General features: G+C 37.5%; 2 protein-coding genes across 3 annotated transcripts in view; both read left to right on the forward strand.

Moving 5' to 3' along the window:
* Positions 1–7,109, forward strand: part of LOC149203198 (cytochrome P450 716B2-like) — a 30,043-nt gene extending 22,934 nt beyond the window's left edge. Inside the window, exon 6 of the mRNA XM_089401795.1 lies at positions 7,032–7,109. The gene's annotated coding sequence lies outside the window, so the exon portion shown is untranslated. The remainder of the gene's footprint in view (positions 1–7,031) is intronic.
* LOC149203199 (uncharacterized) lies at positions 451–11,226 on the forward strand. 2 transcript variants are annotated; one of them, XM_089403362.1, is made up of 5 exons: positions 8,415–8,605; positions 8,753–8,796; positions 8,917–9,445; positions 9,745–9,814; positions 10,872–11,226. In XM_089403362.1, the coding sequence occupies exons 3-5, from the start codon at positions 9,362–9,364 to the stop codon at positions 11,048–11,050; spliced, it is 333 nt and encodes a 110-aa protein (XP_089259488.1). In that variant the 5' UTR covers positions 8,415–8,605; positions 8,753–8,796; positions 8,917–9,361; the 3' UTR covers positions 11,051–11,226. The 2 variants fall into 2 exon arrangements, with proteins under 2 accessions (XP_089259487.1, XP_089259488.1); XM_089403361.1 differs by lacking the exons at positions 8,415–8,605; positions 8,753–8,796; positions 8,917–9,445 and adding exons at positions 451–1,348; positions 8,224–8,297.
* The last annotated feature ends 822 nt before the right edge of the window (positions 11,227–12,048 follow it).

Consider the following 12,048-nt stretch of genomic DNA (forward strand, 5'->3'; position numbering starts at 1 on the left):
TACCATAATATTACACGACATCGCAAAAGATAGGCAACTGTTAATTATTGTAGTAGTTTCATGCCTGGGAAGTTCTTAGTTCTGTTAGCATTACAAACGTATTGAGTAGTTATCAAGGCTTTTGTTCTGGTTTGAGTTGTGGAGTGGATTGAACTGGGTTCAGCGTGTGATTTGGCGTTTAGGGCGGTTTCTAGGCACCATTAGTTAATGTTTCACTGATCTGGTCAGCATATTATGCCACTGGGCTTTCAAACCTTAATGCCTTTCTTTTAAGGAGACCACTTGATTTGGCTAAAATAATGTCGATTACCAGCCGTCGGCTGTTTGCAGGCTGACAAAGCCCTTTTGAATTAATGGGCTTTTTGCGGGATTCTTATAGGGTTTTTGTCTAGTTAGACAAGGTTTTCCATACAGGGTTTGGCATAGAGATATTTTCTATACTTTAAGTTTGTTAGTTTGTTTACTGCAGAGAGATCATATAAAAACAATCTTCGTTGTGTCTCAGACTATATTTATAGGAAAGTGGTTTTTATAGACATATATTTGGGATAGACAGGGTTGTATGGTTTTAGGGATAATAGGTCCTTCAGTCCTCTATTGACTTCGAGCAACTAATGTACTCCTACAGGGTTTGGTTAGGGTGAGGGTTTTATGAATCTTCAGGTTTAATGGCATGAGCGATGTGATTTTCTTTACGTTTGCTAGTTTGTCTAGAGATAAAAGCTTATTATAAACAGTCCAAGGAGCATTCTCTGTGTTGATGTTCTTGCAGGTAGACGATAGTGTGGTTGATGGGTAAAGCCATTGTTCTTCTAGGCATTGAAGTTATTCTCTATCCAGTTCCTTGAAAGTCAACGACTACTAAAGAGTCACAGAAGATGTATACTTATTAAATTATTCTGCTGATGGCCACAATTGAAAATTTTTGAGCAGCTTGAACTTACCTGTATACATGTATAAAGCAAAGGCCCTGTCCATCCCGCATTCTCTATCTTACTTCCCTGTATACTGGTATAGAGCAAAGGCCTTGTCCAGCACAAACACTATTTTTATTTTTGTATCGGTCAAAGGATTTAATTGCTTCCCATTACGATATCGTCAAACTCACTGCTATTATGTGCGACTATTAAACAGTCCTGCATTCTCAATCTTACATATTGCTTTTCAGCGAGTGACTAATTTTTCTCAAGCATGCTTTAGGCTCAGTACTGCTTCTGAATCAGCCATGTGAAATTGCTTTCAGCGAGGCTTTGGTTGGGTTATAAATCATACCCAACAAGTTTCACATGGACTGTGACAAGTGACTTTCCACCTCCCATGAAGTGCTTTTCTATCTTCTGTTTAGAAGGTCAGTTACTAATTTCGAATCCCTTGTGAGCATTACTCTTTTTTGCCAAAGCCGAAGGCCTCCTAATTCCCGTAATCAAAGATAGGCAACTGTTAATTATTGTAGTAGTTTCATGCCTGGGAAGTTCTTAGTTCTGTTAGCATTACAAACATATTGAGTAGCTATCAAGGCTTTTGTTCTGGTTTGAGTTGTGGAGTGGATTGAACTGGGTTCAACGTGTGATGTGGCGTTTAGAGCGGTTTCTAGGCACCATTAGTTAATGTTTCACTGATCTGGTCAGCATATTATGAGTAGTGGCAAGTTAAACTTGTTGGGTATTCAAACTCACTGACTGGTAGGAGTTTCACGTGTGAATGAAAACCTTCTGGTTTCGGTGGCTTTTTTACTTTGTTATGATATTATTTCTCTATTTCTTATGCTGTCATATTCTACGATTTTCAATTATATGAGTAGCATTTCTCGATTTTGGCTATTGATGATATTAAAGGTCATGCTAAAATCCTACGAAATGATTAAGGGATTTTTGTGACCTGGGTTTAGCTTGGAATTAAATTCTGGAACCATCTCTAGGTTTCCTAGACATTCTCGCTTTATAATTTCTGGTAGACTTTTATTAATATAATTTTTGTGGGGATAAAACCGTGTTTTCAGTTATTAAATTATTTTTGGAAATAAACCATGTTTTCGTTAAGTATTTACAACTTCTTTCATAGTAGCAGGTCTAAAGAAAATTATCCTCACTAGCAGATGGGAATGCAAGTTTGGTTGTAAATTTACCTGTACATTCACTTTACTGTCTACTGTTTACTCTTATGAATATCATAACCTTTTAAGTAAACTAGTTATAACTTTTACTAATAACCAAGGGAGAAGAACCTACTGGCTAACAGATTCTATGCTTTCCATTTTTTGGTAGATCACTATACTAGTTAATCTGGAAATTTCCTTATCTGTATAAGATGATATCGTGACAAGGGTCTGCCACCAGGCTGTGACCTATGTTGCTCTTTTCCTGCCAACGATGAGATTGCTTTGAAATCATGTCTGCCCCCTAGCGAATTTTCCTGATACTATATTTTTCGAGGAAGTGACTATCTAGTCCAAACTAGACTTAGGTCTAGAATGCTACCTGACATGCTACCTTATTTTCTGAGGAAATGACTATTTAGTCCAAATCAGACAATATTTAATTAACATGTAAAGGACAATATTTACATATAACTGTTATTCGTTCCGGCTTGTTTTACCACGCTGTCTCTGGCTTGATAACATAGGGACTTTGGCCTTTAAAATTCATAAATACTATGTCCCATTAGCCTAACACATTTTATACACATAGGCATCCAGGCCTCAATGGAACTTGGCTCACCAGCTTATTTTGCACTGGCTCATCAGCTTAAGTAATACATGTACATTTACAAGATCGTTTGGGATTTTAGTTGTGATACTCTTCCCCCTTATTGTCCTTAGTGCATTATATTCCATGTAACATCCAACTTTTTCCTTTTGAATCTCTGTTTCTTGCCAGGGACTGACTGCATGCCTTTGTTTTTCAATTTTTGTTGATTAACCATTAAAAAAATTACATGTTATAATTTTCATCGTGAAAAATTTACATATCTTCAAGAATGTTCAACCTCAAAATGCAGTAAGTAAACTGAAATATATTGTACATTTAGAAATAAATATTTGTTTATTTGATTGTGTCAAGTTGTAACACTAGGCATCCATGAGCCAAAGATAGAACACAAAGAAGGATGTAAAAGGCCCCCTCACTGTTTGGCAAAATGACAACCAAATCTTGTTTCATGGATTATTAATATTTAATCCATTACCACATTCTTTTTGGGCAATGCATGCCATAGCTAATTCAGCTAGGCGAACTCAGAGAGTACCGTAGTTAACAAACCCTTCTTTACCTTCTATACCTTACCTTCTGTTTTCCTAACCTCCAATGGAGACTCTCTTAAGGCGAGTTTCTTTGTTGGACCAAGAAGGCTAAGACTAAAGCAAGTGTCCATAGCGGGCTCCAAGGCCTGTCTTCAACTGTCCTTGTAGAGCTCAATTTTTTTCTCTTGCTTCCCTACATCTGCCCCTGTAGAACATTTTTTCTTTTTCTTTTTAATCTCTCTCTTGGCTCTAAGGTCTATACATTGTGCAACCTGTGGTCCAATATGGCAATTAGCACTCTGTTTTTTCTGGTGAAACACCTTTGCATGTGACTATCCAATTGTACTTAGCTCTCTTAAACATTGAAGACTAGGATCACTGCTCTTGGGCGTTCGGCCTAACAGGCTATCTCACCCCTTGGGATGGATTTTGCCTTGTTGTATGATGTTTCTTTTTTCTTGTAGATAATAGATGTCAAATTAGAGAGGACATAGAGTTTTAGGTAGGCTGATGTTAGCTTACATAGGAAGGATATGCGTCTTTATAGTCTGAATTCTTTTATATACTTATTTCTGGAGGCTATAATGTTCTAAAATATGTGTAGTAGTTCATTACAGTTTACTTTTACCAAGGCAGATTTTATGAATTTACTAATGGGAAAAGGGATTAAAGAATTTGTTAACTGGTAAGGAAATGTGGTTTCGAGGTTACACCTTGTTCTTTTCCTAGTAGTGAGCCTTCTCTTAGTTCGAACCTGCACAGAACTAGCTAGAAACACAATGGCAATCCAGTCAATAACAAAATACTGTTTGATTCTCTCTTCTTCCCTTAGAATGTATACAAGAACAGAGCAGTCAAAAATGCAGTCGGATTTTATGACACCATTGTGGCTTTGTGTTCCACCAGTGATCTGTAAATGAGTGAGTTATAGCCCACTCGCTTCACCAACATAAGTCTTATTTGATGTGTTTAGAAAGGAAACTAGCTCTCTGTCCAGTGCCATATAAGGATTTCTGTCTTCTCCTAGTAGTGAGCCTTCTCTTAGTTCGAACCTGCATACAACTAGCTAGAAACACAATGGTAATCCAGTCAATAACAAAATACCGTGTGATTCTCTCTTCTTCCCTTAGACTGTATACAAGAACCAACGGACAATGTGATCACAAAATGTACACTATCTGTCCATAATGTCAATCAGGTTTTTGAGTTATAGTGTCTTTTCAACTGTCCTTGTAGAGCTCAATTTTTTTCTCTTGCTTGCCTACATCTGCCCCTATAGAACATTTTTTCTTTTTCTTTTTAATCTCTCTCTTAGCTCTAAGGTCTATACATTGTGCAACTTGCGGTCCAATATGGCAATTAGCACTCTGTTTTTTCTGGTGAAACACCTTTGCATGTGACTATCCAATTGTACTTAGCTCTCTTAAACACTCAAGACTAGGATCTCTGCTCTTGGGCGTTCGGCCTAACAGGCTATCTCGTGCTGGTGAGTCAGCATTGTATTATTTTTCCTTTGTGGGTGCAATTTTTATGGCAAAAATCGAAAAAATCTGTGTCCTGGGTATAGCTTATTCCCAGATGTACTATGTGGGTATTGTATTTTTTTCAAATTTGCTTTGTGGATGTTAGATTTTCCAAAACAAATTCCTTTTTTGTAGTTATCGCTCTTTTCTTTGGCTATTACATCAGTATCCAGTAGTTAATAGGAGTTTCCCGCCCAAAACGAGCTTGGAGGAAGTGGTTGCATGCTGTACACCTATGCGGACAGGATAGACCTTCTAAGTGAAACCACCATCTCGGTTTTTGCAATCAGGTTGTTATTTGTTGATAAACATTGCTTTCGTTCTGCATTATAGCCATATGAACTCAGTTCTCTGAAACGAGTTCTCAATTTCATAGTGAGGTAGATTTACTATGTTAATTTGAGCCTGGAATTTGATGTTCCGATTGCCTGCCTGCAAATCAAGACATAAATTGTGGGCATATGGCTACAGATCTCTATATTAGAGGTTAAGGTGGATGTCAAAATCAATCAGTTTGGCAAATGTCTTCTAATGACATCAATCTCCATATATTGTTATCCTCTAAATCCATGGGTAGTTTGTAATAAGAGTTCAGAATATATCTTCGAACCGAAACAGCTCCCTTGTTTTCTTCATTGCCCAAAGCCCTTGGTTGAGTGCTTATGAGCAACTTTATTGTTATCCATAGCTTCAATAAACATAGTCACATTCCTTGCACATGCAATTTCATAAGGCCCAGTCAAAATCAATCAGTTTGGCAAATGTCTTCTAATGACATCAATCTCCATATATTGTTATCCTCTAAATCCATGGGTAGTTTGTAATAAGAGTTCAGAATATATCTTCGAATCGAAACAGCTCCCTTGTTTTCTTCATTGCCCAAAGCCCTTGGTTGAGTGCTTATGAGCAGCTTTATTGTTATCCATAGCTTCAATAAACATAGTCACATTCCTTGCACATGCGAGTTCATAACGCCCACTGCCATGCAGGATGTACCTTAGTGTGTGAACCTGTGGTTTTAATTTCTAAGTGATTTCTGATGATATGGTTTCTCTCTTTGGCGAAGTCTTAAGAAGTGTCAATGCAAGCGTAGGCTGGGAAATGTCCTTCAAACTTCCAAAATATCTTATATTCTGAGTTCATTATCCATAGATGAGATCTGTAGCTAGGGACAAAATAGTGTTTGTTGTGTTTGTGTGTATCTTTGTATGCTGATTGGTATTCAGATCTTATGCATTATTTAGCTCATATACGCAAATGGATATATGTATTCTTCTTTGTGCATAAGCATATGCCTATTCGTTGCGTTCTTTATTTCTTCTATATATGTCGTATACCCTCTCACAAGTGATTTGTTTGCGGCAGCGGCAGTTTGTCCTCAAGTAGTTGCATCATATAATGATCGAAATAATACAACTGTGTCCCTCTGTTTTTGTTTTTCTTTATATGCTTTCATTTTTTTAAAGGAATTTATCACTTGATATTCTTATTCTACATGTCTTTCGGACGTCTTAAGCCCACTGTGATAGATGAAATGCTGAGATAATTATTTGGCCAGCTTGAAGAACTTGTGCATGTCAAAATACCAGGGGCAAACACTGGGGACTTGCAGAGGGATTACTTTGCTGATGCAGTAGCTTAGCGAAATAAGTCATTTTCTTTTGTCTTAAATGCCAGCATAAGAAAGAGAAACAACTTTGTTGGTGCAGTAGCTTAGCGGAATAAGTCATTTTCTTTTGTCTTAAATGCCAGCATAAGAAAGAGAAACAATATACCTGTAACAATTTGGTGTGGCTTGCTCCATTGCATCAAAAGCTTCCAACCAGTGTCAAATTTGATGGTGCTACTGACATTACATTGCTTTTAGTTTGTTTGATTTGCCTTTCCAAGTTTTGTGACATTGCATTTACTTGCATAATTAGCAAAAACAAGGGCATTGGGTTGATATAGATTGATCAATGGATTTACACTGACTGATCCTAACCTACAGTAGGGACTGGTACTACTGACATTACATTGCTTTTAGTTTGTTTGATTTGCCTTTCCAAGTTATGTGACATTGCATGTACTTGCATAATTAGCAAAAACAAGGGCATTGGGTTGATATAGATTGATCAATGGATTTACACTGACTGATCCTACTTGGCAGTCATATTTTGAACTTGGTCGCAAAGGTGCACACAATCACTTCATTGTTCAACTTGCTATTATGATTCTGCGGTTGTAATTGCATTACATCAATGGGTTTACGTTCTTCTTTATCTTGGCAGTCATATTTCGAACTTCAGTATCAGACCTGCGCAGTGGATGCTACCTGACATAAGGAGTCTTCGCAGCTTAGCAGACATTTTCGGTCCCAAAGGTGCACACAATCACTTCGTGTTCTATAATCATTTTCATTGTTCAACTTGTTATTATGATTCTCTGGTTGTAACTGCATTACATCAGTAAACATAATATTGCATCAAACATTTAGTGGTCATCATGTCTTCTATGTCTGATAAACAAAAGTTGCAATTAGTATTGCAAAAGCATCACTTATTTCGTGTGGACAATTTCTCATATCTAATTGGAGACTGCCTATTCGATAGTTTAGAACTTTTGCTAGATTTCCGATACACATCAGTGGAGCTAAGGAAAGGAACAATAGAATATTTTAGAGACTGTCTCAAAAAACAAGATAGTGAGGAAATTTTGTCTTATGAACATGAACTGCATGAATCCTCACTTAAAGAAATGCATAACATTAGCAACCGTGAAGTCTATTTAGACAAAATGGCTAGATCTGCCTCAAACAATATACCCCTAGCATCTAGAGGTCTGTGGGGAGATATTTTCTGCGTCCATTGGCTGTCAAACTGGTTGAAAGTTCCAATTAGGCTATGGTCCAAAACAAAGATGCGAGTGTATTTGCACTTCAATTCAAGTATTACAACAAATACTTGTGACATACTGTTCCATGACGAGGACCCTTTGAATGGGCACTTCGAGCCTTTGGTTCATAGGCAGCCTACAATTGGTTGCACCTTCCAACAACAAGCCGATATGTCAAAGAACAATATCGAACCACAGCCTGAGACAAAATGTCAATCAATCAAAGCTAAATTACTCGAACCTTGTCACTTAAACAAGCATGTGCTTAAGGACATTGCTCAGAAGAATCAGAAAAGGCAAAACATAGGCATTCAATACAACAGAAGTACAATGGAACAACAAGTAGTTCTAGACAACACAGAAGATGTTTGTCATGTATTTATTAGGAAGATACAGCTATAAACATAATTTGTGTTGTCCATATGAGAGTTTTAGTTTGGATTTTTTGTTCAGATGGCAATTTGTTTGGTAAGAAGTTACATGTTCAAAGCTGTTGCACAAGCATTGTGTCTTTTCCAGTTTCACATTGTTTTTGCACATGCAGTTAAATTGATTTGTGTTACTTTTATTATCCCTTGATGTCAACAGGGGTTGCCTATTCAAAGCACATAGTGCATACTTACACCTATAATGGTGGTGGAGATGTACGACAGCACTTGGAGGTATTTGATCAATAATTTTACTTTTCTTTCCCAGAGTAATAGCATACGCATACTTAACATACGAGCTATACAGGTATGACCATGTTGTCTGGAGTCCAGATGGCAATTTGTTTGGTAAGAAGTTACATGTTGAAAGCTGTTGCACAAGCATCGTGTCTTTTCCAGCTTCACATTGTTTTTGCACATTCAGTTAAATTGATTTGTGTTACTTTTATTATCCCTTGATGTCAACAAGGGTTGCCTATTCAAAGCACATAGTGCATACTTACACCTATAATGGTGGTGGAGATGTACGACAGCACTTGGAGGTATTTGATCAATAATTTTACTTTTCTTTCCCAGAGTAATAGCTTCCAGTATAGAGTAAGCAACAAGGACATGAAACCTGTTGCTTAATGAGTATACTAGGTATAACCATATTGAACTAAACCCATTGAATACACCAATCTCTACAGGTATGACAACCGTGTTGTGTGGAGTCCAGATGGCAATTTGTTTGGTAAGAAGTTACATGTTGAAAGCTGTTGCACAAGCATTGTGTCTTTTCCAGCTTTACATTGTTTTTGCACATGCAGTTAAATTGATTTGTGTTACTTTTATTATCCCTTGATGTCAACAGGGGTTGCCTATTCAAAGCACATAGTGCATACTTACACCTATAATGGTGGTGGAGATGTACGACAACACTTGGAGGTATTTTATCAATAATTTTACTTTTCTTTCCCAGAGTAATAGCATACGCATACTTAACATACGAGCTATACAGGTATGATAAAGACTAGGTTTCTGTAGGGTTAAGCTTTTGTATCATGCTCATCTATCCGTATCAAGCTTACTGAATGCGAATAGAACCCATATCATGTATTTATTAGGAAGATACAGCTATAAACATAATTTGTGCTGTCCATATGAGAGTTTTAGTTTCGATTTTTTGTTCAGATGGCAATTTGTTTGGTAAGAAGTTACATGTTGAAAGCTGTTGCACAAGCATTGTGTCTTTTCCAGTTTCACATTGTTTTTGCACATGCAGTTAAATTGATTTGTGTTACTTTTATTATCCCTTGATGTCAACAGGGGTTGCCTATTCAAAGCACATAGTGCATACTTACACCTATAATGGTGGTGGAGATGTACGACAACACTTGGAGGTATTTGATCAATAGTTTTACTTTTCTTTCCCAGAGTAATAACATACGCATACTTAACATACGAGCTATACAGGTATGATAAAGACTAGGTTTTTGTAGGGTTAAGCTTCTGTATCATGCTCATCTATCCGTATCAAGCTTACTGAATGCGAATAGAACTCATATCATGTCTTTATTAGGAAGATACAGCTATAAACATAATTTGTGCTGTCCATATGAGAGTTTTAGTTTGGATTTTTTGTTCAACTTGCACTGTATGTATGATGCAATCAGTTTAATCTTTTGCACTGGGACTGCAGGCAGCACTTGTTAAGGAACCGGGTGTATCTGTCAACCGTGTTGTGTGGAGTCCAGATGGCAATTTGTTTGGTAAGAAGTTACATGTCGAAAGTTGTTGCACAAGCATTGTGTCTTTTCCAGCTTCACATTGTTTTTTCACATGCAGTTAAATTGATTTGTGTTACTTTTATTATCCCTTGATGTCAACAGGGGTTGCCTATTCAAAGCACATAGTGCATACTTGGAGCTATTTGATCAATAATTTTACTTTTCTTTCCCAGAGTAATACCTTCCAGTATAGAGTAAGCAACAAGGACATGAAACCTGTTGCTTAATGAGTATAAAGACTAGGTTTCTGACAGTTTGTATCCCTAAGTTCAGCTGATGTACTCTGCCTTCGTTTTGTAATCTTGGCTCTTGTCTTCACAGACTCAAAGGGGCACCTAATTTCGCATTTACTACTGCCGCCACATCCATCATTCCATATGCCATTTGCTCCCCATGTCAGATCGATCACCTAATTGCACCGATCGCTCACTTAACGTAAGGTCTTCGTTTTATGCCCATCATTAAATACTGGCCTCCTCCAATCTGATCTTCAAGATTTCTGCACCTAGATATTGACATAGATTTCCTGTCGGACCCAATCTACCACCAAGATTGCCCGACGTCAGATACATCACCTAATTTCGCATTTACTTCTGCCGCCACATACATCATTCCATATGCCATTTGCTCCCCATGTCATATCGACCACTTAATTGCACTGATTGCTCACTTAACGTAAGCTTTTCGTTTTATGCCGACCATTAAATTCTGCCCTGCTCCATCCGAGCCTCAAGTATTTTAGCTCCATTCACACTTAAAACCACCTTACAAACACGTTGAACTTTTGTATAAATTGGCCTCTTCTGCACCTGGATATTCACATACACCTCCCCGCTTCACATAACATGGAATCCATTAGCATAAGCCAACTTACTGAACTCACAGCATTGTTTCTCTTAGCACTTATTCTCATGACTCTTCTGATTATTGACATCGTAAAAGTCGAAAGACAAAGAAAAAAGAAACCAAAAAAACAATAACATCTCTTTTGCATCATCTTACGCATTGTCTTATTTCCCTGCTTCCTTCTCTGTTACAGGTGTACGACGGATGCTTCAAATATGCATTTGGGTCCGCCATCGTGCTGCAACTCGCATTTTTATGCTTCTATCGTCTCTGCTCGACTGTGGCACTAATGTCCTAATTGTTAGCATTCGTGCTTGTCTTGTATTCTTCACATGTCTTATTTCCCCTCTTCCTTATCTGTTACAGGTGTAACACGGATGCTTCAAATATGCATTTGGGTCCGCCATGGTGCTGCAACTCGCATTTTTTATGCTTCTATCGTCTCTGCTCGACTGCGGCACTAATGTCCTAATTGTTAGCATTCGTGCTTGTCTTGTATTCTCATGTCACTATTTCTATTGCAGTTGTGTCATTTTGGGCTAGCAACATAAACTACTGTATCTTGAATCGTGTTTATGTATTACTGAAGCTTGTTCATGTGACTATATATATTGCAATTGTGTGATTTATGTATTACTGAAACTGGTGAACTAGTCTACTCTCTCTTTCTGAGAACTACCTCAAATCTGCGGGGAGTAACTTACTCCATTATATCTCCTGCTATAGCATGAAGAGTTTCTTACTGGGGAGAAATCTTGTAAATAGTGAAATTAGTTTCCTGTAGCTGTCCAGGGTAATGAATTGTCTTATTATGATTTCTAATTGTGAAATGTTAGCAAGTTTAAATTAAATTGAAACGAGCCTATTTGCAGGAATACATTTCTTCTGCCTTGCAAACATGCCTTTTTATCCTCAGATTGTCTTTTCTTTCCTGTTTAAAACTTCTGGTATACAAAAGCTACATTTTGCTCTTAGCTCTTGCTAGCACTTCTTAAAGAAGCCTAAAGAAATGTTAGGCTTGAGATTTCCGGGAAGAAAACCTGGTTGAAAGCCAAGCTGCTTTTCTTTCCTATTTAAAACTTCTGGTATACAGAAGCTGCATTTTGCTCTTAGCTCTTGCTAGCACTTCTTAAAGAAGCCTAAAGAAATGTTAGGCTTGAGATTTCCGGGAAGAAAACCTGGTTGAAAGCCAAGATGCTTATTTGCATTCAAACATGAACTCTGAATCTCCTGATCTATTTCGGAAACTGTCGGCATATAATGCTGCTATACGAATTCAAAGGCGGCTAGATAGAACTATGTGCAGGGACTAGCTGCTTCGCAGCCATCCTTGTTTTTGTTTCAATTGACACTGTTACATTTTATTGGAT

Source organism: Pinus tabuliformis, chromosome 2_1 (genome assembly GCF_031772625.1).
Source record: "Pinus tabuliformis cultivar Carrire ecotype Pingquan chromosome 2_1, CPIR1, whole genome shotgun sequence".
Taxonomy (NCBI): domain Eukaryota; kingdom Viridiplantae; phylum Streptophyta; class Pinopsida; order Pinales; family Pinaceae; genus Pinus; species Pinus tabuliformis.